The sequence below is a fragment of the Medicago sativa genome, chromosome 1 (assembly GCF_051527215.1).
Source record: "Medicago sativa cultivar Bolivia chromosome 1, Bolivia_mono, whole genome shotgun sequence".
Taxonomy (NCBI): Eukaryota; Viridiplantae; Streptophyta; class Magnoliopsida; order Fabales; family Fabaceae; genus Medicago; species Medicago sativa.
This window is the reverse complement of record NC_140749.1, coordinates 10641545-10666745: the sequence shown is the minus strand read 5'-3', so window position 1 is coordinate 10666745 and position 25201 is coordinate 10641545. Positions and strand designations below refer to the sequence as shown.

The window sequence follows — 25201 nt, the reverse complement described above, 5'->3', positions numbered from 1 at the left end:
TTCTATTCAAAACATGCAATTAACTCTAATTGGGACCTGTTAATTAAGCATACGTGTAACATAATTTTTTGTGATACGAAGCCTACAAGTCTCTTTACTGGTGTAGACAGTGGAAGGGAGGTGAACTAATATTATTTGCTTTGCCTTGAACATTATTGCATATTGCAGAATTTGGCTTCTTTGGATCAACTGAGGTAATGTCGATTTGTTCCAAGGTAATATTGTCACACCCTATATTGGCACAATCTAGAAAAATAGCATCATCACCACTGCATGTTCCATAGATATTACTAAATGTTACATCACTCACTTTTACTGCATCCTTCTGCAATAAAAAAAGCAAAAGCAAAATTTAGGCATCTTATTATTCACTAACAAAATCAATCAACATGGTCATGAAGTAAGGGAGAAAGAATATTAACCTGTTCTGGAGCTCCCATGTAATGTTGTTGAATATATATAGGGTTTCTTATTTGATTGACCATGATATTGTCGAAAATGATAGCTTTGGCGTATCCTTTTCCACCCTTAAAAAACACACGATTTTTGTTCATTAAATTTAAGATTCAAATATAAATACATTATCATATACTAGTAATTACAGTATTTTTATTTTCAATTAAGTTTGTAGCATTACTGGCCATGTCTTGATTCTTGCTGCACTATCAGCTCCATTGAATGTGCAATTCCTGACGTTCACATGATCTGCAAATTCCTCAGCTCCACCACCCCCTAGACTCCCCACACTACATCAAAATATAAGGTATGCCAATTAATTATGAATTATTCATTTATAAAACCTTAGTTTTAGGTGAAATCTTAAATAATTAATCATTCAAACAATGGTTAATGCCTCAAATAAAATTCATTACATCTTTTTATTCACTGTAGTGTATAAAGAAGAAAGGTCAAATTGTGCACATTTTCATAATTGAAAAAAGTTTAGGTGAGTTGAATCTGAGATCCAACTCGCTAGGGCAGGTCTAGGCTCAGAGAGATAAATTGTGCATATATTTGTTTGGTAAGTTAATCAATGACAATATCCCTAGCATATTGGTAACAAGCATTCTAAGTTTTGAACAAGCTTGATGTTTACATTTTAGAGTGTTTTGACATACCTGATGCCATGAGTCCCAGGTCCACATGTAACTTGAGTGACATTGATGAACTGTGACCCGCCTTTGATAGCAATGCAATCATCGCCTATATCGTAAAATTCATGAGTAAACAAAGATTCAAATCCTTAAATCAATATTTAAAAGAAATAACATGATAACAATCTGGAGATAGATGTAAGCAAATTTTATAATGATTATTTCAGTTAGAGGTTAAACTCAAGTACTCTCCATCAATTTGATCTTAGCTGAAGTTTACTAACCAGCTGAGGCACTTGATTTAAGAAAAAGATAATTAAAGAATGAAGGTTAAATACATACCACTTTGTATTATAGAATCATGAATATTAACCCGAACTGAGTTTGAGAGATCAATTCCATCAGTGTTGTGGCTATCTTTTGGCGAACTTACGTTAATATGCGAGATTGTTACATCTTGACTATGGACTACATAGACATGCATTCCTGGCCCATTTATATGAGTAAGCCCACTTAATTGAAGTTCATTACATCTTTCAAATAGTAAAGCCTGCAAATACAACAATATGCATAATTTTTTCTAATTTTATTTTAGAGGAATATACATGATATTATTGTCCCAAAAAAAAAACATTGCACATATATTTGACGCCCAAAAAACTATATGTGTATGTGTGTGTTGCAACAGTTGATTTATCCCGTAAATATAACTCGGATGGTAAAAAGTTGCAGAAACATTTTATATACTACGATGTAGGTTCGAACTCATAAACCTCAATTTCTCAACATTTAATGTGAGTCTAAACATATAAAGCATAATTTTCTTTTTGACAACTTTGAAACGGAAAGACTTTCTAACCGTAGGAGGAGGGTTTGCAGCACATCCTTTAGTTCCATTAAGCTGCAAATTTGAATCAGGAATTTAATAAATAAAAATTCATGCTTGGTTCTAAATTTCTAATAAAATATGTATGAGTAGTGTATGTTATTACATTGCCCCACCAAGCTTCACCCTGACCATTGATCACTCCAGATCCATCAACTGTCATCCCATGTACGTCAAGGAAATAAAGCCACCTCTTTGAACATGTACCCCATGCATCTCTATGAGGTGCTATTATATTTCCCATAATCTGCATTAAATCATTAATTAGCAATATTAGATTTAATCAAAATTTAGTCCATTATATACATTTAATTTATGAAAACTGAAATTTCAAGCAATCATATGATATGTAGGAGAACATAATAGCATTTTTTTTTTTTTTACCTGAATATGAAAATTTTGAGATTTGCAAGGACCTTTAAAAGTTGCTTGACGCACAAAGAATGTATGTTCAGCTGGCACCACAAGGGTTGGAGTCCCTTGATTTGCTGCACATAAAGCTTTCCATGCTTCCAAGAAAGCCTTTACAAAACAATGTATTAAGATCAATTTGGAGAAGATATGCTAAACATAAAAATTGAATTGTTAAAGGAGATAATAACAATCATGCATTTGAATCCATTCAAAAAAAACAATAATGCATCTGAATGAATATTTTGGATATTAAATATAAAAAAAGATAAAGTAAGGACTATTTATTTTATTTTTTAAAAGTGAATTTAAATAATAAATTAGGTCACTTCATAGAAGGTATAAAATATATTTTTTTGAACAAGAGGTATAAAATATTGAAACTTTTTTTTATCAAAATATTACTTTCAATTCCTTGGTCAAAATTTTCAGTCAAAGTAAATAAATATTCGTTGGTCAAAATTTTATTTTCTGCTTAATACTTCTCTTGATAGAGATAAATCACTGTTCTAAATTATGAGAAGGATATCAAATAAGAATACTTTATTCTTATTTTGAAAATCAGAACGATATATCATTCAACCATTAGAGCAAACACAATAAAACAATAGAATATGACACATTATTTCGTATAACTAAGGATTGTATTATATCAAAAAGAAAATTATGTATTGTAAAAAGAATAATTATAACATGAAGGAAAAAAAACCATGAAAAATTATATACATACTTGTGTATCATCGGAAGTACCATCTCCTTTGGCACCATATTGAAGCACGTTAAAGGTATTTTGACCAAATCCAACAAATGAGTTGCATGATACAATATAAAATATCAACAGACCAAATATAAACAAGTTCTGCATGATGAATATATTATGTTAATTGAATTGAAAAAAATTGAAGTAGACAAGTAGTTATTTGAAAACATTGAAATGAGTAGACAAATAATGTATATGTTCACTAACCATGATATGTATTTTCTAACAAGTGTGTATAAAAACTAATGCTATAGCCTTGCTTATACTTATAGTATAAGTGTGTATAAAAACTACTGCTATAGCCTTGCTTATACTTATAGTATATAGACATGGATTTTGAGCGCCCATTAAGAAAAAGAGTATAATTGTTGAATAAGAAAAAAAGTACCCCTAAAAAAAAGTTACTTTTTTAAGAAGAATAAGAAAAAAGTAATTAATAAGGATTCTCTATAAAATAAATAAAGAAACGAATAATTGTTGATTCTTAAGAAAAAAATAAGTGATTGTATAATAAGGTTTAATATGTGCAACCTTGCATATGATGTCAAAATCATTGGTATAAGTAAAGATAATTATAATTAAAGATTTTACTGGTCAAAACTAGGGAAAACTTTATGACAAATATTTTTGGACAATACTTCATAGCCATTATAGAAAGATAGAAATCAATGGCAGTAATATTTTTGTTTTTATTATTGGGTTTGTCTAACATGTGCAATATTGCACATGTTAAAGTAATTAAAAGTAGTAAGTTTTTATTTATTAAAATGTTATACATTTAATACAAAATATACAAGTTTTAATGCAAAATTACTATTTAAAACTTCTCAACATGTGCAAATTTGCACATGATAGAAAAACCCAATACCCTTCCTTCAAAAAAAAAAAAACCCTTATTTGAAAAAGCCAAAATGAAATATTAATAGAGAAAATCATAAACCATATTTTTTTAATTTTTGTTTTTGATAAGAACAGATTCATATTTCAACCGGAGGTTAACCATTGATTTGAGAATTTCAGCCATTTTTATTCAAATACTACTGTACCTTTAATATATACCATCACTTTGTAGTATCGAAATGTGAACTCTTGGATAAAATCTACTTTATTTAATTTTATTTGAATTATTGTTGAACATTAAATGTAGATACATCTCTAAGAAAAATTTAAACATATCAATTTGTCACATTATATGAAACCTAACATAACATATCTTCTACTAAATCCTACTTTCGTTGCTGAATGAACTCTACTTATGATGCAAGAGATATTAGAGTTTTCATAACTTAATTGAACAGTTTAGCCTCACAATTATGCATCATTGCATCATACAAAAATAATGATTAATATAAAATTTGATTTCACCTAGACAATATCTTCCAATCTAATTTGTTTATTTTAGGGGTGTAGATTAATGTGTTGATGACATATTCATACCATATTATAACAAATCCAGACTCAAATGTACAGGTCGAGAAAAAGATAAAATGAGATATCAATTTTGTATTTAAAAGTTTTCCATGAAAAGTATAACATATAAGGTTTTTCCTCTAATACATATCAATGCATTGCATATTATTCTTGTCCAAAAAAAAAATGCATTGCATATCATAGCTTTAAAAATAAAATATATCTTGTTAATCAATGACTTTTAAATTATTTCTTATGTCACTTTCTCCATTATCAGATGGATATTCCATATGACTTCTTATCTTTTTATGTCACGAAAAAGAGATAAATATATAAAAATAAAATGATTGTTGTTTGTATTTTTGAGACATAATTATTTTGAGTTTAATCAGTAAATTATGTCAGTGTACAATTAATTTATAGTTATACATACATCTAATAATATGTTGTCGTGTCAATAAATGAATGCGACAATCAATCTATTTTCAAATTCATTAATCGACATGACAACACATCGTTAGATGCATGATTAATCACTTTTTATCTTTGTTTTAAACACAAACATGAATTTTTTTTCAATCTTGTTATAAAATAAATAAATATATTAGAACAAATTGTTTTTATTTAAATTTTTTAAAACTGATTACGTAAAGACATGAAACTTATTCACATTGCCCTCCCAAGAGTTTTTGTTTAGAAGATTTTCAATTTTTGGGCATCTATCCCTCACGCTAACAAACCTGGTCATATTGATGTTGTTTTTTTTTTTTTTTTTTATTTCCTATTCTTTCTACTCTTATTATCATATCTTTAAGATTGTTCAAACGACAGACTAGTCCTATTCCCAACTTAGGCTTCTTACTCTTAGTGGTAGTGTACGCCTTAGCCTATTGGTTTCGCTTTCTCCAACGACGAGGAATCCTTCGGCTGACACCGCCACGCTACCGAAAAAGAATTGTTTTACACAACGCTACTGTTCCCCACAATGCTGCTGTTTACTGAACAAGTTTGACTCAGAAGACAAATATTTGTCTAAAAGTCTTGCTTGCTTTTTTTTTTTTTTTTATAATAGTTGCTCGTTCCTAGAAAGAAAGAAAGAAAATCAACTTCGTTTTATTCCTATTACAAAGTTCATTTCATACAAGGAATAGCTCAATAACTCGGCTGTGAGTTGTGACACCGAACAAGTATTATGTAATTAGTTCAGTATTCAATCTCTGATACTCACATCCCCCCGCACCTCCTACTAACAAATAGTTACATTATTAAACCTATAAATAAAAAGGAACATTCAATTCAATCAAATAGTAACATTAATGAGGCACGGTTTATCTCAACGTGATTAATCGGGTTCAGTAGCCTAGAGGAATATTCAATTCAATCAAAGAACACATGTTGGGATTTTCCTAAAGGTTGCTCAAACTAAAAAAATTGGCAGATAAGGTTAGAGACAAAGGGTCTGGGGAGAAACAAGAAAATTGGCAGATAAGGTTAGAGACAAAGGGTCTGGGGAGAAACAAGATAAAAGGGAGTGAGTTAAAAGCAAAGGGAGTGACTTTCATTGACACTTTCTAGCGGTATCTTTTTCGGGACTGCTCAAGTCAAAGGCACTATTTTGAGGGTCATTATGAATGTTCCAGGGACTGCTAAAGTCCAAGACACTTTTTTGGTTTTCCATTCGCAATTCACCTTGTTTGTATTCTCCTAGACTTCTGAATTTAGTATCAACCGTCATGCGTGCAACCTAGTGAGATTTGCACGTACCTATACCTATATACAAAAAACTATAAAAACCAATTATAGCAACTTATCCAACAAGGGTGCCGACATGAGGGGAAGGTACACCAAGTATATTACTATTGTATTACATAATTCTGGAGGTTCATATACCTCAACGAATTCAGAGATCAAAGTTGGGATGGTGGATATCGCACTTAAAAGAATTGAAACAACATAACTAGAATAATATTATAATGAGCAGACCCCGATGTCAAATTCATTGACGCATTAAAGACTAGTTAAATTAAAGCGACCAGTGGATTTCCATCCTTGATTTTAAATAAACAATCTAATTAATTGAACATAAGATAAATCCATAAAAACATCAGTCATTAGGAGTAAAAACCTACATAATATAGAATACAGTAAATTCCACATATTTGGAAGCAGTCATTTCGCAAAATCCAAACGTCTCCAACGACAAAACGGTCTCACAGGTCAATAGAAGTACATGAACTGGATAATGACAAGGCGAATCACCAGTTAAGAGCCTTGTTTAGCTGGATTGTAAGATAACTAAAGATGGTCCAATTAATTCAAAGGATTACACCACAATAGCTTATTATGATGGCACTGCAGAAAAAAATTAAAAAGAAAAGGTCAAAAAAACTGAAGGCTTAGAAGCACAATGTTACAAAAACGCAGCCTCAAAGAAAAAGTAAAAAATACTGTCTTTCCTATGAAGGGCGAGTGTAAAAGGAAACATGACATAAACATATAATACATGAAGATGATCAAAGGCCTTTAGAAACAAATAAAGTACAGCTGCCAATTGTAATTAAATTATTACTGATGTTCATGGAAAAAAAAAATTATACTCCAGTTTAGAAAGAAAGTTGTAGAATGGGAAACACCTTAAATTATACTCCAGTTTAGAAAAAAGTTGTAGAATGGGAAACACCTTTAAGTAGTTAAGATACCAAAAGAAAAATAGCTTGCAACATTCTATCATGATTTATTGGAAAATACAGTTTACCAAAATACTAGAATGGGATACATACAACTGACTGAATCTGGTGACAGACTAAATATTTTTATAAAAGGTTTTTTGGTGAAGGATTCAACTAAAACATAATATTAAACAATCTTAAATAAAAACTATAAAAAATAGAATGAATGTGCCTAAAAAAAAGAACTAGAAAGAAATGATAAGGAAGAACATACTGTAGGTAGATGTATCAATCTGCTCAGGAAGCTGTTTTATATCCACCTCAAACCGGGACTGAACCTGGAACACACAACAAATGAATGATGTAAATATTCCAAATGATGAAAGCAAGCCAAATGCTCAGGCACGGAATTATGGCAGATGGTATTGCAATAAATGGGCAAATGATGGACGTGCTAAAACACAAAACATATCTGCCTGCATAATATAAATAATACAACTACTAATTATTCGGTGATTTTAAAACTTAGGGCGATGTTACAGTTGCCATAACTACAAATAAGGTTGGAAAGTAATTAGAAAGAATGATGTGGGATAATGGGTAACGCAATAATTCAGTGACTAATGAGTAATGCTGGAGATATTAAAACAGGTTAGCACTTGGTTCAACAATAAAACAAACTGCAGAGGAAACTCAAATAATCTTGATAAACTGCAGGCCATCTGCGACGGCACCACCATCAATAACCCATGATGCCATAAATCAACTCTTATGGCATGTCCGGGTGATTTACACTGAATCATGGCACCTCCATGACTGCTTTCTAATGATACTGAACAAATACACAAAAAAAAAATTGTCTTACATTGTTAAGAACATCAACATCGCTTGAACATGAAACAAATGTAATTGCAAGGCCCTTGGTACCAAACCTTCCAGCTCGGCCAACCTGTTTACAATTTCATCCAAAATGAAATGACAATTAAGGACTCTGGACTATAATAAAGGGACATGAAAACTAACATTGCAATTAAATTAGAAAAGGATAAGATCATCAAAATCATACCCTGTGCAAGTATGTGTCCGCAGAGTCAGGCATGTCATAGTTTATCACGATATTCACACGTTCAATGTCAATTCCTCTGCCCACTAAATCTGTTGCTACAAGAATCCTTGTATGCCCCTCCTTAAAGCCTTTATATCGCTTCAACCTGCACAAGACATTGTTCAAGATAAGGCACAACTTAATTTACCACTGTTTTTTTTGGTTACATATTTAGGATTGGTATACAACAAAAGCAAACAGAAGACCAAATCAGTGGATTGACCTATGTTAATGAAACAAAAGCCTGCAGTATAAACAGTAACATAGCAGGTAAAACCGCACAAATTGCAGTTCAAGACAAGCAAGTGATCTGTATCATGTCCAGGAATAACATAGGTCATTAATGGCCTTAATCTTTAAATTCATCATAAATTGGTGAGATCATGTTAAAATAGGGTAGAAGTTGTTCTTTTTTACCTATAATTTGGGACAAAGTGAGATTTTTTTTCTTATAGTTTGGTACGGACTACGGAGGGAGTAAAATCTCACGTAAGAATCATTTGTTTCCTTCATTCTTAAACTGATGCAAATTACAAGTCAAACTGGATAGAAACATCAAATCACTGGCCTTCCAAAAATTCAACACTAGTTACATATTCTCTATTTTTTACATTTACCCAATGCAATATGCAGCAGAAAGTACAACTATAGCAAATACTGTTAATATAATTGCTCATGATAGCCACGTAATATCTCAAATAAAATTCAGTTAAACCAAAAAGAAAAATATGGATTATTAAATCATCAATTAAATGTTAATGAAGATAAGATGCCACATAATACAAACCTTTCTTCCTGGGACATTCCAGAATGAATGCATATGGATGGAAAGTTGCATTCCACAAGCAATTTGTCAAGCTCAGCAGCTCTGCTGACACTTTTCACAAAGATTACAACTTGATTGAAGTCCAGTGCATCAAGAAGATCATTCAACTTTCGGTTCTTCTCCTCCTCCTTCAATTTGATGTAGTGCTGTCATTTCAATAACCAACGTAAGTCACAAAGCTCACACAAATTATCACAGAAAGTATGAACAAATAAGGCATTTGAATAGCAAAAGAGCCACCTGAACCAGACCATGAAGGGTCAACTTTGCTTCATCATCAACATAAATTTCCATTGGCTGAAAGGAACAATGTCACAGTAAATCATATTAGGAGCCTTCTTCAAGATAATGGAATCCAGAACAAAATCAATGACGGATGCAGCTCCCTGAACAACAGTTCTAATCCATTTATTTTGTCTCCTTGCTGATGCTTTAATTAGTCAGCCCAAGCAAGAAACACCGACACTTAACTTAACACTAACAACAACACCACCAACGTACCCAGAATACACTAAACAATTCTCCTCCTGTCAAAAGGTCAAAACTAAACAGTATCCTAATTTGTGAAAACCCATATCAGACAAGGCTGATTGACACAACTAACTTCCAACATCAAATAAAATAATGAAAAGTATGGAAAGAGAAGACCCACACCCATAATCAGTAGCTTATCTAAAGCATCCCCATCCATAACTCCCAGCCCCAGCTAACAGTCTAACACACAACCCCACTCCATCCCATGAGCTGTTCCCGTAAAAACTGGTTGAATTAAAAAGGCATTACCCAAACTGAACCCCTGTTATCAAAAGTAAATGTTGATGAAACCATGGCACCCTAAGTATCTAAAATGCTCTCAGGGAACGTGGACATCGTGCAAAAGAGACTTCAAATAAGTAATACTGGCCACAGGACATTACATCTTGCATAAATTTTTTGCAGACTGGGCGAATTTCCTTGCTGAGTGTTGCAGAAAACATCATAACTTGCTTATCATGGGGAGTCATCTTGAAGATATCTTGCACATCTTTCCTCATGTCTGGAGAAATCAAAATGTAGACGATGAAAACCATGGAATTATAGGAAGTGAAAAACAATGAATCAGGTCAAAAGAACTACTGCTCATTAATTAAACATACCCAATGATTCCAGCATCTTATCACATTCATCCAAAATGAAATGCCTAACATTCTTTAATGAAAGGTCCTTATCCCTGGCCAATGCTAGTATTCTTCCAGGTGTACCAACGACAATATGAGGGCACTCATTTTTCAACAGATCCTTGTGAACTTTAATGTTGACACCACCATAAAAGACAGCAACCTTGAGATCAGCCAAGTAGGTGCTGAACCTTTCAAACTCATGGCATATCTACAAGAAAGAGATTGCACAAGTATCTTAAGTTAGAAGCTACAAAAAAAGCTCCACATGCTTTCATTTATTTATTGAACCCCGAATAAATACCTGGTATGCTAATTCCCTTGTATGACACAGAATAAGAGCAGAAACTTGGCCTGGAACAGGATCAATCTGCTGCAAAGTTGATAGAACAAAAACTGCAGTTTTCCCCATTCCCGATTTTGCTTGGCATAATACATCCATTCCAAGGATTGCTTGAGGTATGCACTCATGCTGCACTGATGATGAACCAAAGAAAATGGGGGTCGAAGAAACCCGTGATCAGTAAAAAAACCTTTCTGATCCTTTTAATTTGATTTGATAGAGTTACCAAAGCACAATAGTTCTCCAAAACAAGATTATAATAGATGTATTACCTGCAAAACAAAATTTAACAAAATACACAAGTTCAGTGAAATTGTGGTTTTATTATCTAACATCTTACACCAAATAAAAAAAAAAACAGCAACAACCAAGCCTTTATCCCACTAAATTACGCCATAATATTCTATGATAAACCATATTTCGGCCAAACTCATTAATCTCTCAATCTTTCTTTATAGTTTCTCTTACAGTTTTTATAGGTCTTCCTTTGCCTCTAGTGTAAGGAGAGGATTGTGTTAGGCCTCGACAGCCAAGATATAACTTTGTCAAATCTCTATGACATGGATCAAAACAAATCAAAAAATCGTGTTTTAAAAATCCCTGATCCCAAATTTGTTTCAGCATTAAATCCTGAGGGTAGAGGGGGAGTAAGGTGCTACATAAGGGAACCCGGCAAGGGAGTCAGGGAAGATGATGGAAGAAGATAAATTTAAAAGGAATGTCCATCGGGGATGTTGATGGCCAAGACCAACTTTTATCTATTATTAAAAAGATAAGACAGAAACCAAGAAAAAAACACACAGGACAGAGATGAAGAAAAAACACAAGTGCCAACAGTTCAACTCTAGACCAAAAATATCATTTGAAACAAAGATTAAAATACAATTACATCTCTAGTTCATAAATCGTTACAAATAGCTTAAACAAGGAAACAACAACAATAAACTAAATATAAGGGTGCAGATAATTTGCCTTCAGAGGGATGCTCGAATCCTGAGTCCACAATAGCCCGAAGAAGCTCTGGCTTTAGAAGAAAGTCTCTGAATCCTGAACTGTGGATCCCAACATAGCCCCTGAAAAAGCCAAAATAAGCATAAAAACAATCAGAAGATAGCAAAAATACATGATCAAATGTAATTCCACCAAAATGAAAACATTGACCAACTCAACAAACAAGAAAATGGAGCAACTTCACACCTCTAACTTCATCAAAACAGAAAAACAAAACATGCTGAATTTCTTTTTCTCATACATTTAATAAAGAAAAATAACGGAAAAGACAACTTCACCCCAAAAACATTTAATAAAGAAAAAACTGAAAAAAGAATACTACGGCTCTGTTTGGGTAAAGATAAACAACTTAATTTGAAGCTTAGCCTAAGCTGCTTATGTATGAGCTATTTCTATAACAAAAGATAAAATTAAGTTAAATTGTTTTCATATTCATATAAACTATAAGTTGTTTTCAAAGTTGTTTTCAAAAGCTAGTTTGGAGAGCTTGTGAAAATAAGCTGAAAACAGTTTATGAACATTTCATAAGCTTTTTCATAAATTCTCCCAAACATAGTTTCAGTAGATAAGCTGAAATAAGCCAATCCAAACAGGCTTTACGTGTAAGTAGATAAGCTCGAATAAACCAATACAAAATTCAACATAAAATCCCAAACTTTCAAATTAATCAATCCTAGCACAGCATACAATACTCTCAGATTTGCTTATGTCAGGCGATAAGCTTGAATAAGCCTATACAAAATTCAACATAAAATCCCAAACTTTCAAATTAATCAAACCTAACACAGCATACAATAGTCTCAGAAGTGCTTATGTCAGTATAAAACCTCATAAACCAATCCAAATTCCAAACAGACCCTATGTGTTTACGATTCATCTTATATAAGATAAACAACACAAAATTCAACATATAAATAAACCCAATATTTCAAATTAACAAATCTTAGTTCAGCATACAATATTGACATCATATAAATCAAAATCAATAGATAAAACATACTTCTTCCCAGATTCACCGTTAACTTTAGCTCCAACTGAATCAGGTGCTTTCTCATCCTCCTCTTCGTAATCAAGAAGCTCTTCCTCGTATGTTTCTTCCTTTGTTTCACCCATTATCTGCAACGAATCAAACTGTGTTAATTAAACCTAATTCTCAAAATTCAAACTGGGGTTTAAACAGAGAGAGAGAGAGCGAGAGAGTGTGTGAATGAATGAATACCTGCGAGAAGAAGGAATTGGAGAAAGCTTGAGAAGTGAAGGACTGTTAGGGTTAGGGTTTCCGAAGAGATTCTGCAAAGAAAAATCAAAATTTGGGGGAAAATGAAAGTGAAAGAGTGAAACTGTGAAAGTGTTTTTATAGGTACACCGCACACATGTGTGGGTACTGGATACGTATGTTTGTACTCTTTTTGAGTCATCATCTTTTTTGCACCCCACGTACAAAGTACAAACCCTACGAGGTCATCTTTTTTATTTTTACTAAAGTGGTTAAAAATATGTGTATTTGATTTGATTATTTTACATGTGAAAATCCGTCAAATATATGCGTTGCGTTTTTTGTACCACTTACATTTAAGTTATTTAATTGTACTTGTTCAAAAAAAAAAAAGTTATTTAATTGAAACAATTTGACCCTTTAAGATTTTTCCGTACCATTTAGATCATTTAAGTTATTTAATTGTAACAATTTGAAGGATTTTATATCTTAAAAATGTAAGTTATTTGGTATTTGAACGATATAATTAAATGGCGTAAGTGGCACGAAAAATACTTAAAAACAAACATGTTACAATTAAATAACTTAAAGGAATTAAGTGATACGAAAATAACTTTTATTGGATTTTCATTTCAATATCAAAAGATATATATATCAAATTTCCTAAAAAAAAGATATATATATCAAAGTATGAACTTTTATATTTTGTATACATTTGTTGAATTCCTAGTACATGTATTTGCACCACACTCACTATGTTAAGTTTTATACATGTGACAATAAGAGCTTGTGGTGTGGCATTTGTGGCTCGACGTTAATATTTCAGAGAGTAATGATAGCAACACTCTCTTTTGAACACTCTCTTTAATACTCACTCTCTTATTGGTTTAAATCATTGTGGGTCTACACTTTCACTCTCTTATTGGTTTAAATCATTGTAGGTCTACATTTTAAAAAGAAACAAGATGTAAAAAAAAATTAGCATTTATCTACAATATTCTTTTTTTTTTCCGAATATTACAAGTTTTTTTATGGTATATCAATGTATGCAACAAAATAATAGTAAATGCAAAAAATAAAAAATTATATATATAATCAAAACCGTGTATATTAACGTATATGATCTTTGCTAAAACCATTTATTATTATTGAATGAATATGAATGTTTTTTTTCTAACGAAATTTTTATTTTGTTTTTTGTTACTGCTAACGAATGAATATACATGTTTGAACCCAAAAAAGTAGTATAGAATATGAAAGGCCTAGACATTTAAGATAAAAATCGTATACTATCTATAAAAATGAATGAAATGGGCTTTCAAAACCTCTATAAAGGTAGTATTATAAAAAGAGAAATGATATCAACGCACACTTTTCAACATACCTTTTTTATTGGTTGCAATTCGCACGGGTTCCACCAAATCATGTGAGACCCATATAAATTTGGTGGAACTCAAGTGAGTCCTAACCAATCAAAAGAGTGTGTTAAAAAATGTATATTAAAATGTGTGTTACTAGCATTTGTAACGCCCGTCTTAACTATTTAATTAATTCAATGAAGTTTAGAATATATTTATAAATATATGCTTATATGATTTATAATTTGAGTAATTTATGTGATTTATGATTTGAGTAAGTTATACGATTTATGAAGAAATTATGTGGAGTATATGATGTTGCGAAGTTGTTATGTTGGTGTGGCTTATTTTATTATTAAATAAAATAAGATATTAGAAATAAAATAAAAATATTAGAAGTTGGGCTGTGAGGTGGAAAGAGTAAGTTTATAGGTGAGATGAGTAATAAGAGTAAATAAATAATACAGACATAAGTGGGAAACGTTTTTACGTGAAACGCTTTTGGAGAAAAGGGAGAAAAGTCAGAAGAGGAGAACCAGAGGGAGAGGCTATCGATTCTGCAATTACAAGGTAAGGGTGAGACTAATTTTCAATATTATTAAGGGTATAATTCTATAGGATGAATTTAGCATGATTAGGTTAAGTTTTGGTGAGAATTGGGAATTAGGTTAGGATCAATTTTGATGAATGAATCAAGAACAGATGTTAGATTGATGCAAAATTAGTGTACAGACCTTAGATATGACTTAAGATGATAATTAGATGCTATTTGGATGAAGGAATCGTGAATATAGGTGAAAAGTTGTGATTTTTAGGTTTCTGGCCGTACTGACATTCATCGCTCGCACCTGCGAGCAAGAACACTCGCATCTGCGAGCTAGAACCCAGAACTCGCAACTGCGAGCAATGCAACTCGCAACTGCGAGTGACCTGTAAGCTCGCAACTGCGAGCAGAATAACTCGCCACTGCGAGTAAATACGTAGGAACCCAGAATGCACACTTTGCTCGCCATTGCGAGTGAAGTTACTCGCCACTGCGAGTTAGGCTGTTAGTTGCCCAAAATTGTCCCGATGCGATCCTTTCGCACGTGTAGTCTTGAGATGACCTTAGAAGTAAGTTAGAGAGCTGTTTAGGATGCTTTCATAAGCTCCAGAAGTCTGTTATGGTGACTGAAATTAGAAGTGTTACTACATGAATGCTATAATGATGTTTTGTGCTATTTATATTGATGTAATTAATTCTTTATGTGAATGTTAACACATTCCAGTGTTGTTAATTGTTGTATGTTGCTGCTGTTTTCTGTTGTCGACTGTTGGTGTCTTGAGGTTGCATGAGTCAGTCTATGTTGTTGGAATTTAAGAAGTCGTCCGTGATTATGAGTCGTATGAGTTGTACACGTCGTTGTCTAAGTTGTTGGAAGTTGAGTTCATTGCATACTCATTAAAGTTGGGGGCTTTAGGCCCGGCAGCCTTTGTGCTCATTAAAGTTGGGGGCTTTAGGCCCGGCAGCCTTTGTGCTCACTAAAGTTGGGGGCTTTAGGCCCGGCAGCCTTTGTGCTCATTAAAGTTGGGGGCTTTAGGCCCGGCAGCCTTTGTGCTCACACGTTGAAGAGCCTATTATGCTCATTTTGTTGCTGATTGGTACCACATGCATTTGCATATCAAGAAGTTCATGATGTCTAAGTTGTCGAGTTGTTGTCGAGTTGATAGAGTTGCATGGTCAAGGATGAGTCGTGTTGTTAGGTTGTTGTTGAGTTGATAGAGTTGCATGGTCAAGGATGAGTTGTGTCGTCAAGTTGAGTGTTAAGTTGATTATGATTTGTGATGAAAATTAGTAATGGTATTTGATGATCGTATTTGTTATGTAATGAAAAATATGCCAATTGTTAATTGTTGATATGTTATTAATGTTTAAGTTGTTAAATGCATTTTATTGGATTATATGCTTAATGTATTGATTATGAAATCTCACCCCTTCTGCGTATATGTTGCCTCGACCGTGGGTAATGTGCAGGTAATAAAGATTAGAGGCGTTCGTGAGTGGACTCCTCAGTTGGTGTCTAGGTGCTCTGATACGTAACGGGATGGGGGCTTGCTTTTACTTCTATTCCTTACGTGTCTCTTTTATGAACTAATTTATGAGATTTTCCAATAAGGCCTGCGTGCCAAGACTTTAAAAGGTTGAACTATTTTCCGCTGCAATAGTTTAAGATATTTCATGATGTTGAATTTGAAGGATAATCATTATTATCCATTTTATGATTTAAATGAAGTATGTGACATTCCGTTGTGATCAAAATACTCTGATTTTAAATGAAATTTTTATGTTGGGAAAACGGGGTGTTACAATTGGTATCAGAGCAGGTCGGTCCGTCCGGCCAAGTAGTAGAGTCGCGTTGTGTCGTATTACAGTTTTGTACTGTATTTGAGTTGTCCTGTTTGTTGTTTGTTGTGTAACCCTTGGTATGGACTGGTTGGAGTACAACCATGTCCGTATTAATTGTTTTAGTAAGTCGGTGTACTTTTCTTCAGCCGAAGAAGAAAGTGGAGCAGAGTTTTGTCTACTAAGCAGGTGAAGCAGTTAGCACGTGATGGAATTTTGATGGTTTCGTTGATGGCGTCACTGTCTATTGAGAATCAAGCAGTGAGTGATAAGTTGCAAATTGTATGAGGATTTCCCGAAGTTTTCCTGAAGAGATTGTTGTTGATCTTACCGGCACATCAGGAAGTGTCTGCCGCCAGAGAGAGAGGTTGAATTTTCCATTGATCTTATTCCGGGAACGAAGCCTGTGTCTATGACACCTTACCGTATGTCGGCATCTGAGTTAACTGAGTCGAAGAAACAGTTGGAGGATTTACTTGATAAGAAGTTTATAAGACCAGGTGTTTCACCTTGGGGAGCGCCGGTATTGTTGGTTAAGAAGAAAGATGGAAGTATGAGGTTGTGCATTGATTATCGACAACTGAATAAAGTAACTATAAAGAATAGATATCCACTTCCTAGAATTGATGATTTGATGGACCAGCTGGTGGGTGCACGTGTGTTCAGCAAGATTGATTTAAGGTCGGGTTATCATCAGATTAAAGTAAAAGATGAAGATATGCAGAAGACGGCCTTTAGGACGCGATATGGACATTATGAATATAAGGTGATGCCTTTTGGTGTGAGTAACGCGCCTGGCGTGTTTATGGAGTATATGAATCGCATTTTCCATGCATTTTTGGATCGCTTTGTGGTTGTGTTCATCGATGATATTTTGATTTACTCTAAGACAGAAGAAGAACATGCGGAACATTTGAAAATCGTTTTGCAAGTGCTGAAAGAGAAGAAGTTGTATGCTAAATTGTCTAAGTGTGAATTCTGGTTGAACGAGGTAAGTTTTCTGGGCCATGTTATTTCTAGTAGTGGTATTGCAGTTGATCCATCTAAAGTTGAAGCAGTATCACAATGGGAGACTCCTAGGTCAGTTACAGAGATTAGAAGCTTTTTGGGTTTGGCAGGATACTATCGAAGATTTATAGAAGGATTTTCTAAGTTGGCACTTCCGTTAACACAGTTGACGTGTAAAGGTAAAGCCTTTGTGTGGGATGTTCATTGTGAGAACAGTTTTAATGAATTGAAGAAGCGGTTGACGACGGCTTCAATTTTGATTTTGCCGAAACCTGATGAACCTTTTGTGGTTTATTGTGATGCGTCCAAGTTGGCTTAGGTGGTGTGCTTATGCAAGATGGCAAGGTAGTGGCTTATGCCTCGAGACAGTTGACAATACATGAGAAGAACTATCCTACACATGATTTAGAGTTGGCAGTTGTGGTTTTTGTGTTGAAAATTTGGAGACACTATTTTTACGGTTCCAGATTTGAGGTGTTTAGTGATCATAAAAGTCTGAAATATTTATTTGATCAAAAAGAGTTGAATATGAGGCAGAGAAGGTGGCTAGAATTGCTGAAGGATTATGATTTTAGTTTGAATTATCATCCGGGTAAAGCTAATGTTGTTGTAGATGCCTTGAGTAGGAGGACTTTACATATGTTTGCTATGATGGTGAAGGAATTTGAACTACTTGAACAGTTTAGAGATATGAGCTTAGTTTGTGAAATGTCGTCTCGGAGCGTTAAGTTAGGAATGCTGAAAATTGATAACGATTTCTTGAAAAGTATTAGAGATGCACAGAAGGTTGATGTTAAGTTTGTGGACTTGTTGGTTGCTAGTAATCAAACTGAAGATGGTGACTTTAAAGTCGATGATCAAGGTGTGTTGAGGTTCCGAGGTAGGATTTGTATTCCAGACAATGATGAGATAAAAAGGATGATTCTGGAAGAGAGTCATAGGAGTAGCTTGAGCATTCATCCGGGAGCTACAAAGATGTATCATGATTTAAAGAAGCTGTTTTGGTGGTCAGGATTGAAACGTGATGTGGCACAATTTGTGTACTCTTGTTTGATTTGTCAGAAGTCGAAGGTAGAGCATCAGAAACCTGCTGGGTTGATGACACCGTTAGATGTACCAGAATGGAAATGGGATAGTATATCCATGGATTTTGTGACAAGTTTGCCGAATACTCCTAAGGGAAATGACGCTATTTGGGTGATTGTTGACAGATTGACGAAGTCGGCACATTTCCTTCCGATTAATATTAGTTTTCCTGTGGCTCAGTTGGCAGAGATTTATATTCGAGACATAGTGAAATTGCATGGTGTTCCTTCAAGCATCGTGTCAGATAGAGATCCACGATTTACTTCTAGATTTTGGAAGAGTTTGCAAGAGGCTTTAGGTTCTAAGTTGAGATTGAGTTCGGCTTATCATCCTCAGACAGATGGTCAGTCGGAAAGAACGATTCAGTCACTTGAGGATTTGTTGAGAGTATGTGTGCTTGAGCAAGGTGGAACTTGGGATAGTCATCTTCCGTTGATAGAGTTCACTTATAACAATAGCTATCATTCCAGTATTGGGATGGCACCTTTCGAGGCTTTGTATGGTCGGAGGTGTAGGACTCCGTTGTGTTGGTTTGAGACAGGTGAAAGTGTGGTTCTAGGACCAGAAATTGTTCAACAGACTACCGAGAAGGTGAAAATGATTCAAGAGAAGATGAAAGCGTCGCAGAGTCGACAGAAGAGCTACCATGATAAGCGTAAGAAAGACCTTGAGTTTCAAGAGGGAGACCATGTGTTCTTGAGAGTTACTCCAACGACCGGTGTCGGTCGTGCATTGAAGTCAAAGAAGTTGACTCCAAAGTTTATTGGTCCTTATCAGATATCCGAGAGAATTGGCACGGTGGCTTATAGAGTTGGCTTACCACCCCATTTATCGAATTTGCATGATGTGTTCCATGTGTCGCAATTGAGGAAGTATGTTCCAGACCCGTCCCATGTGATTCAGAGTGATGATGTGCAAGTTAGAGACAACCTTACGGTAGAGACCTTACCCTTGAGGATTGATGATCGCAAGATGAAGACGTTGAGAGGCAAGGAGATTCCTCTTGTAACGCCCCATTTTCCATAACGTTAGAAAATGGTGTTATGTCTTAATACTTAAGTGTCTAACGCGAATTAAGTTCATAAAACTTACTTTTACTAGTAAATTAATTTGGTTACTAAAAATTTAATTTAAATAAATATCTTTCTTGCATTTTTTTTTTTAAATAAAAGTCTTAGCTCTTGATCGTAAAACATAAAAATAAATAAAACACAAGGATATAAAATATGCATCAATATATTCTACACGACGTTAATTATCTTGCCCTTAGGCTTACATACTCAGGCTTGTCAGGGTTAGTTAGATATTTTACAAACACCTGCAAGTTAAAGTACGTCATATTTAAGTCAAACTAATTAAACATAATGAGAGATAACTAGTTTTTCGATTCCTATGGTTGTCCTACTTATTCCTGTGCATATCAGTGTTTGGGACACCATATCCAATTCCCAAACTGCATCTCCTATTTCCTCCAGACACTCAATCCTTCGGTTCCCCGAGTGACTCAATGACTTCCCCGACATTATCTGCAAATTGTAAGGGTGAAATACTCGCACACAAGGTTAACTAAATGCTTAATAATATTACATGATGATATATAATATTTTATAGTTACATATAATGTTTTTCAAATAAAGAAATATATAACAAAATTATACATGTAATTTCTTTCACTATTAAATCCTACAAAAATTTAAATAACCACATAGAAATTAAATAATCACAAGAAAATATAAATCAATTGAGAACACAAAAATTTATCGCAATCACGCACATCAAAGTTAGTCAAAAACAAAGATCACTTAACACTTTATCATAATCAATACAAAGTTTATAGTTTTGACTTGTTAGTAGCATCTTGGTTAAACCTACTCCATGGAGACCTCTATTATGAGTGTAAGGCCGTCTCAACTGCCATAACATGATTGTTTGCAATGAGTAGATATATAATCTCTACTCCAACCATTCTGGCCCGATCGCTGCACCTTATTATAGATAGTCCTGCACAGTCAGGTATCACTGCGTCGGGTATTATGATTTCCTCCAGTTAGAGAAGCTATCATTAACTATTGGTAGGAGTTCAAAACGCCTGTGATCCCCAGAAGGTCTGTAGTCGACCCAACCGAACCTATCCTCAGTCTTATATACGTTATCGTATTATAAGAAACAACCTGTATTACTCTTTACAAAAATTATTATTTTTGTAAATCTTCAACACAACTGTTTTCATCAACAATCAACTTAACAATTTAATTGTCAAAAGTCATAAATGTACCTTAAGAGAAATTTCTTCAAATAAAATTAATAATAATAACTGTGAGTTAGTTATAAGATAAATAAATTAAGAAAAATATATTATATATACTTACAATACCACGTTTAACTGATTACTTATCATATATATATGTATGCATAATATTTAGAATGTTTTCTAGAATTTCTTCTTTCTACTTACTGTCCATTTCAATAAATAATATAAATAATCAAATTTGCTCATTAATAATATATATATATATTTAAAATAGATTAATACTACAATTAAATACACAAATTTTCTTAATCTCATGTGATAATATACATATATATCTTGGGCGTTCTCTAAAGTATATCCCCTTACCTTTCAGCTTTTCAAAACTTGAGTAATCACCTTCTTCAACACCTAATTACTCATCAAAATAATTATCTCTTAACTAACTATCATTGAAATAAACACTAAAATTATTAAATGCTAAAAGTTAAGGTAATTTTAATAATTATAGAGTTGACCATAAATTTGGAACGTAACAACATTAACATTGAAAAAATTCTAGAGACAATTTTCCAATAGCTATAATGAACTAGTTTAATCAATTTTTACTAGTTTTAACCCAATCTTTCAGAAATAATTATGAGTTATCAAAACTTTTAAAAATAACTTCTAATACCTACTATTTTATTTTTATAGTTTCTAGTGTCTAATTTATAAACAAAAACATCAACGGTAGATTATTTCATTTATCTATATCAATAGATACAACTTAATTAAATCTACATAATTAATATAATCAAGTGTTTAAACTCCTAAATTTAATAAATAATTTCTTGTTACTAATAAAAAAAAATGACTATTCCCTTTTAATCAGCTCTATCACTAAATATGGCTAAGTTAAAACATAACTCATTTCATTTTATTTTATTTGTGAGGATCTAGTGAGATTTATAGTTTTGGTTCTCTATGGCATAGGTAAAATATTAATTTTAACAAAAGTTTATTGAAAGACCAAACTATGTTATAGTGGTAGCTACGTTACAATAAATAATTTTTTTGGACAAACATAATACAAACAAAACAAAGGAATAAAAGAACTAGTTTGTTTTTGGACCATTAAACAAAGTAGTTAAAAAAATAAGAGAGAACTAAGAGTTACCTTAGTTTAGTTCTGCTTCTGCTATTAGGTATGTGCAGGTTTTGTGATTTAATAAGGAGTACCAATTGCCTATTTATAAGTAAATAAGTGTAGTCTATTATGGTGAACAAAGCAACACGTCCTTAGTTTAATCACTGTAAGAGATATACTCAAGTAACCTTCATGTATCTGCCACGCCAATGGATAAGCTAATTCTTATCAGCATAGTGTACATTCTTATCTAATACTTTTTTTAAAAAAATAATCATAAATAATATAATTAATCATATAATCCTATCATATATATTTTTCTGGTTTCAAAAATATATTTATTTATTTATTTCGGTAATAAAATTTATACAGTCGAGCAAATCGCTGTCCGAAATCCGGTAGAATTTTAAGCCGAAATTTTTAACATAGCCTGTTATAATATTATAGTACTAATATATAACATTATTTTTCCTAAATTCACTCTCTAAAAAGAATTTAATTAACAGTTAATTCAGAGTAAAATACCGCAAAAACACACTAAATAATGCATAAAAAAATAGGGTGTCACACCTCTAGTGAGAGTTGTTTGGAGTGGAACGACTGGTGAAAGCCTGACATGGGAGCTAGAGAGTAAGATGATGGAGTCTTATCCAGAGTTGTTTTCTTGAGGTAAATTTTCGAGGACGAAAATTCTATAAGTTGGGGAGAGTTGTAACGCCCGTCTTAACTATTTAATTAATTCAATGAAGTTTAGAATATATTTATAAATATATGCTTATATGATTTATAATTTGAGTAATTTATGTGATTTATGATTTGAGTAAGTTATACGATTTATGAAGAAATTATGTGGAGTATATGATGTTGCGAAGTTGTTATGTTGGTGTGGCTTATTTTATTATTAAATAAAATAAGATATTAGAAATAAAATAAAAATATTAGAAGTTGGGCTGTGAGGTGGAAAGAGTAAGTTTATAGGTGAGATGAGTAATAAGAGTAAATAAATAATACAGACATAAGTGGGAAACGTTTTTACGTGAAACGCTTTTGGAGAAAAGGGAGAAAAGTCAGAAGAGGAGAACCAGAGGGAGAGGCTATCGATTCTGCAATTACAAGGTAAGGGTGAGACTAATTTTCAATATTATTAAGGGTATAATTCTATAGGATGAATTTAGCATGATTAGGTTAAGTTTTGGTGAGAATTGGGAATTAGGTTAGGATCAATTTTGATGAATGAATCAAGAACAGATGTTAGATTGATGCAAAATTAGTGTACAGACCTTAGATATGACTTAAGATGATAATTAGATGCTATTTGGATGAAGGAATCGTGAATATAGGTGAAAAGTTGTGATTTTTAGGTTTCTGGCCGTACTGACATTCATCGCTCGCACCTGCGAGCAAGAACACTCGCATCTGCGAGCTAGAACCCAGAACTCGCAACTGCGAGCAATGCAACTCGCAACTGCGAGTGACCTGTAAGCTCGCAACTGCGAGCAGAATAACTCGCCACTGCGAGTAAATACGTAGGAACCCAGAATGCACACTTTGCTCGCCATTGCGAGTGAAGTTACTCGCCACTGCGAGTTAGGCTGTTAGTTGCCCAAAATTGTCCCGATGCGATCCTTTCGCACGTGTAGTCTTGAGATGACCTTAGAAGTAAGTTAGAGAGCTGTTTAGGATGCTTTCATAAGCTCCAGAAGTCTGTTATGGTGACTGAAATTAGAAGTGTTACTACATGAATGCTATAATGATGTTTTGTGCTATTTATATTGATGTAATTAATTCTTTAAGTGAATGTTAACACATTCCAGTGTTGTTAATTGTTGTATGTTGCTGCTGTTTTCTGTTGTCGACTGTTGGTGTCTTGAGGTTGCATGAGTCAGTCTATGTTGTTGGAATTTAAGAAGTCGTCCGTGATTATGAGTCGTATGAGTTGTACACGTCGTTGTCTAAGTTGTTGGAAGTTGAGTTCATTGCATACTCATTAAAGTTGGGGGCTTTAGGCCCGGCAGCCTTTGTGCTCATTAAAGTTGGGGGCTTTAGGCCCGGCAGCCTTTGTGCTCACTAAAGTTGGGGGCTTTAGGCCCGGCAGCCTTTGTGCTCATTAAAGTTGGGGGCTTTAGGCCCGGCAGCCTTTGTGCTCACACGTTGAAGAGCCTATTATGCTCATTTTGTTGCTGATTGGTACCACATGCATTTGCATATCAAGAAGTTCATGATGTCTAAGTTGTCGAGTTGTTGTCGAGTTGATAGAGTTGCATGGTCAAGGATGAGTCGTGTTGTTAGGTTGTTGTTGAGTTGATAGAGTTGCATGGTCAAGGATGAGTTGTGTCGTCAAGTTGAGTGTTAAGTTGATTATGATTTGTGATGAAAATTAGTAATGGTATTTGATGATCGTATTTGTTATGTAATGAAAAATATGCCAATTGTTAATTGTTGATATGTTATTAATGTTTAAGTTGTTAAATGCATTTTATTGGATTATATGCTTAATGTATTGATTATGAAATCTCACCCCTTCTGCGTATATGTTGCCTCGACCGTGGGTAATGTGCAGGTAATAAAGATTAGAGGCGTTCGTGAGTGGACTCCTCAGTTGGTGTCTAGGTGCTCTGATACGTAACGGGATGGGGGCTTGCTTTTACTTCTATTCCTTACGTGTCTCTTTTATGAACTAATTTATGAGATTTTCCAATAAGGCCTGCGTGCCAAGACTTTAAAAGGTTGAACTATTTTCCGCTGCAATAGTTTAAGATATTTCATGATGTTGAATTTGAAGGATAATCATTATTATCCATTTTATGATTTAAATGAAGTATGTGACATTCCGTTGTGATCAAAATACTCTGATTTTAAATGAAATTTTTATGTTGGGAAAACGGGGTGTTACAGCATTCCTCATTATGCAAAAGAAATGAAATTATTTTCCATGAAAACCGGTAAAGGTTATTGTCCCATTTTTCTTATTTGATTTCTTCAATTTAATTGCAATCAACATTTGGTCCTCACAGTTTTTTTGCCAATCATAGACATTGATAAAATCAAGTGTACGTATTTTCCAAATGGAAATGAATTATTTAGGAAAAACCTTGCATTGA

The 25201-nt window shown here is 33.4% G+C and overlaps 2 protein-coding genes and 1 long non-coding RNA gene across 4 annotated transcripts; all 3 read right to left on the bottom strand.

The window, feature by feature from the left end:
* Window positions 1–19: 19 nt before the first annotated feature.
* On the bottom strand, window positions 20–3399 carry LOC146952561 (putative polygalacturonase At3g15720). The gene is made up of 9 exons (XM_085703116.1): window positions 3122–3399; window positions 2365–2502; window positions 2087–2227; window positions 1954–1995; window positions 1437–1644; window positions 1119–1203; window positions 638–746; window positions 423–527; window positions 20–325 (listed from the first exon to the last, which is right to left on the bottom strand). Exons 1-9 carry the CDS (start codon window positions 3254–3256, stop codon window positions 95–97), a joined length of 1194 nt encoding a protein of 397 aa, XP_085559242.1. The 5' UTR covers window positions 3257–3399; the 3' UTR covers window positions 20–94.
* Window positions 3400–6614: 3215 nt separating this feature from the next.
* On the bottom strand, window positions 6615–13000 carry LOC146952560 (DEAD-box ATP-dependent RNA helicase 15-like). 2 transcript variants are annotated; one of them, XM_085703167.1, is made up of 12 exons: window positions 12892–13000; window positions 12673–12788; window positions 11634–11734; window positions 10623–10933; window positions 10298–10529; window positions 10079–10197; window positions 9402–9458; window positions 9123–9307; window positions 8297–8441; window positions 8096–8179; window positions 7505–7568; window positions 6615–6913 (listed from the first exon to the last, which is right to left on the bottom strand). In XM_085703167.1, the coding sequence occupies exons 4-12, from the start codon at window positions 10758–10760 to the stop codon at window positions 6903–6905; spliced, it is 1035 nt and encodes a 344-aa protein (XP_085559293.1). In that variant the 5' UTR covers window positions 10761–10933; window positions 11634–11734; window positions 12673–12788; window positions 12892–13000; the 3' UTR covers window positions 6615–6902. The 2 variants fall into 2 exon arrangements, with proteins under 2 accessions (XP_085559293.1, XP_085559284.1); XM_085703158.1 differs by having other exon boundaries at window positions 10623–10795.
* A 6941-nt stretch (window positions 13001–19941) lies between these two features.
* LOC146952559 (uncharacterized) lies at window positions 19942–21481 on the bottom strand. Its single transcript, XR_015006775.1, has 2 exons — window positions 21341–21481; window positions 19942–20249 (listed from the first exon to the last, which is right to left on the bottom strand). It is a non-coding gene; the product is annotated as an uncharacterized LOC146952559 (long non-coding RNA).
* Between the last annotated feature and the right edge of the window lie 3720 nt (window positions 21482–25201).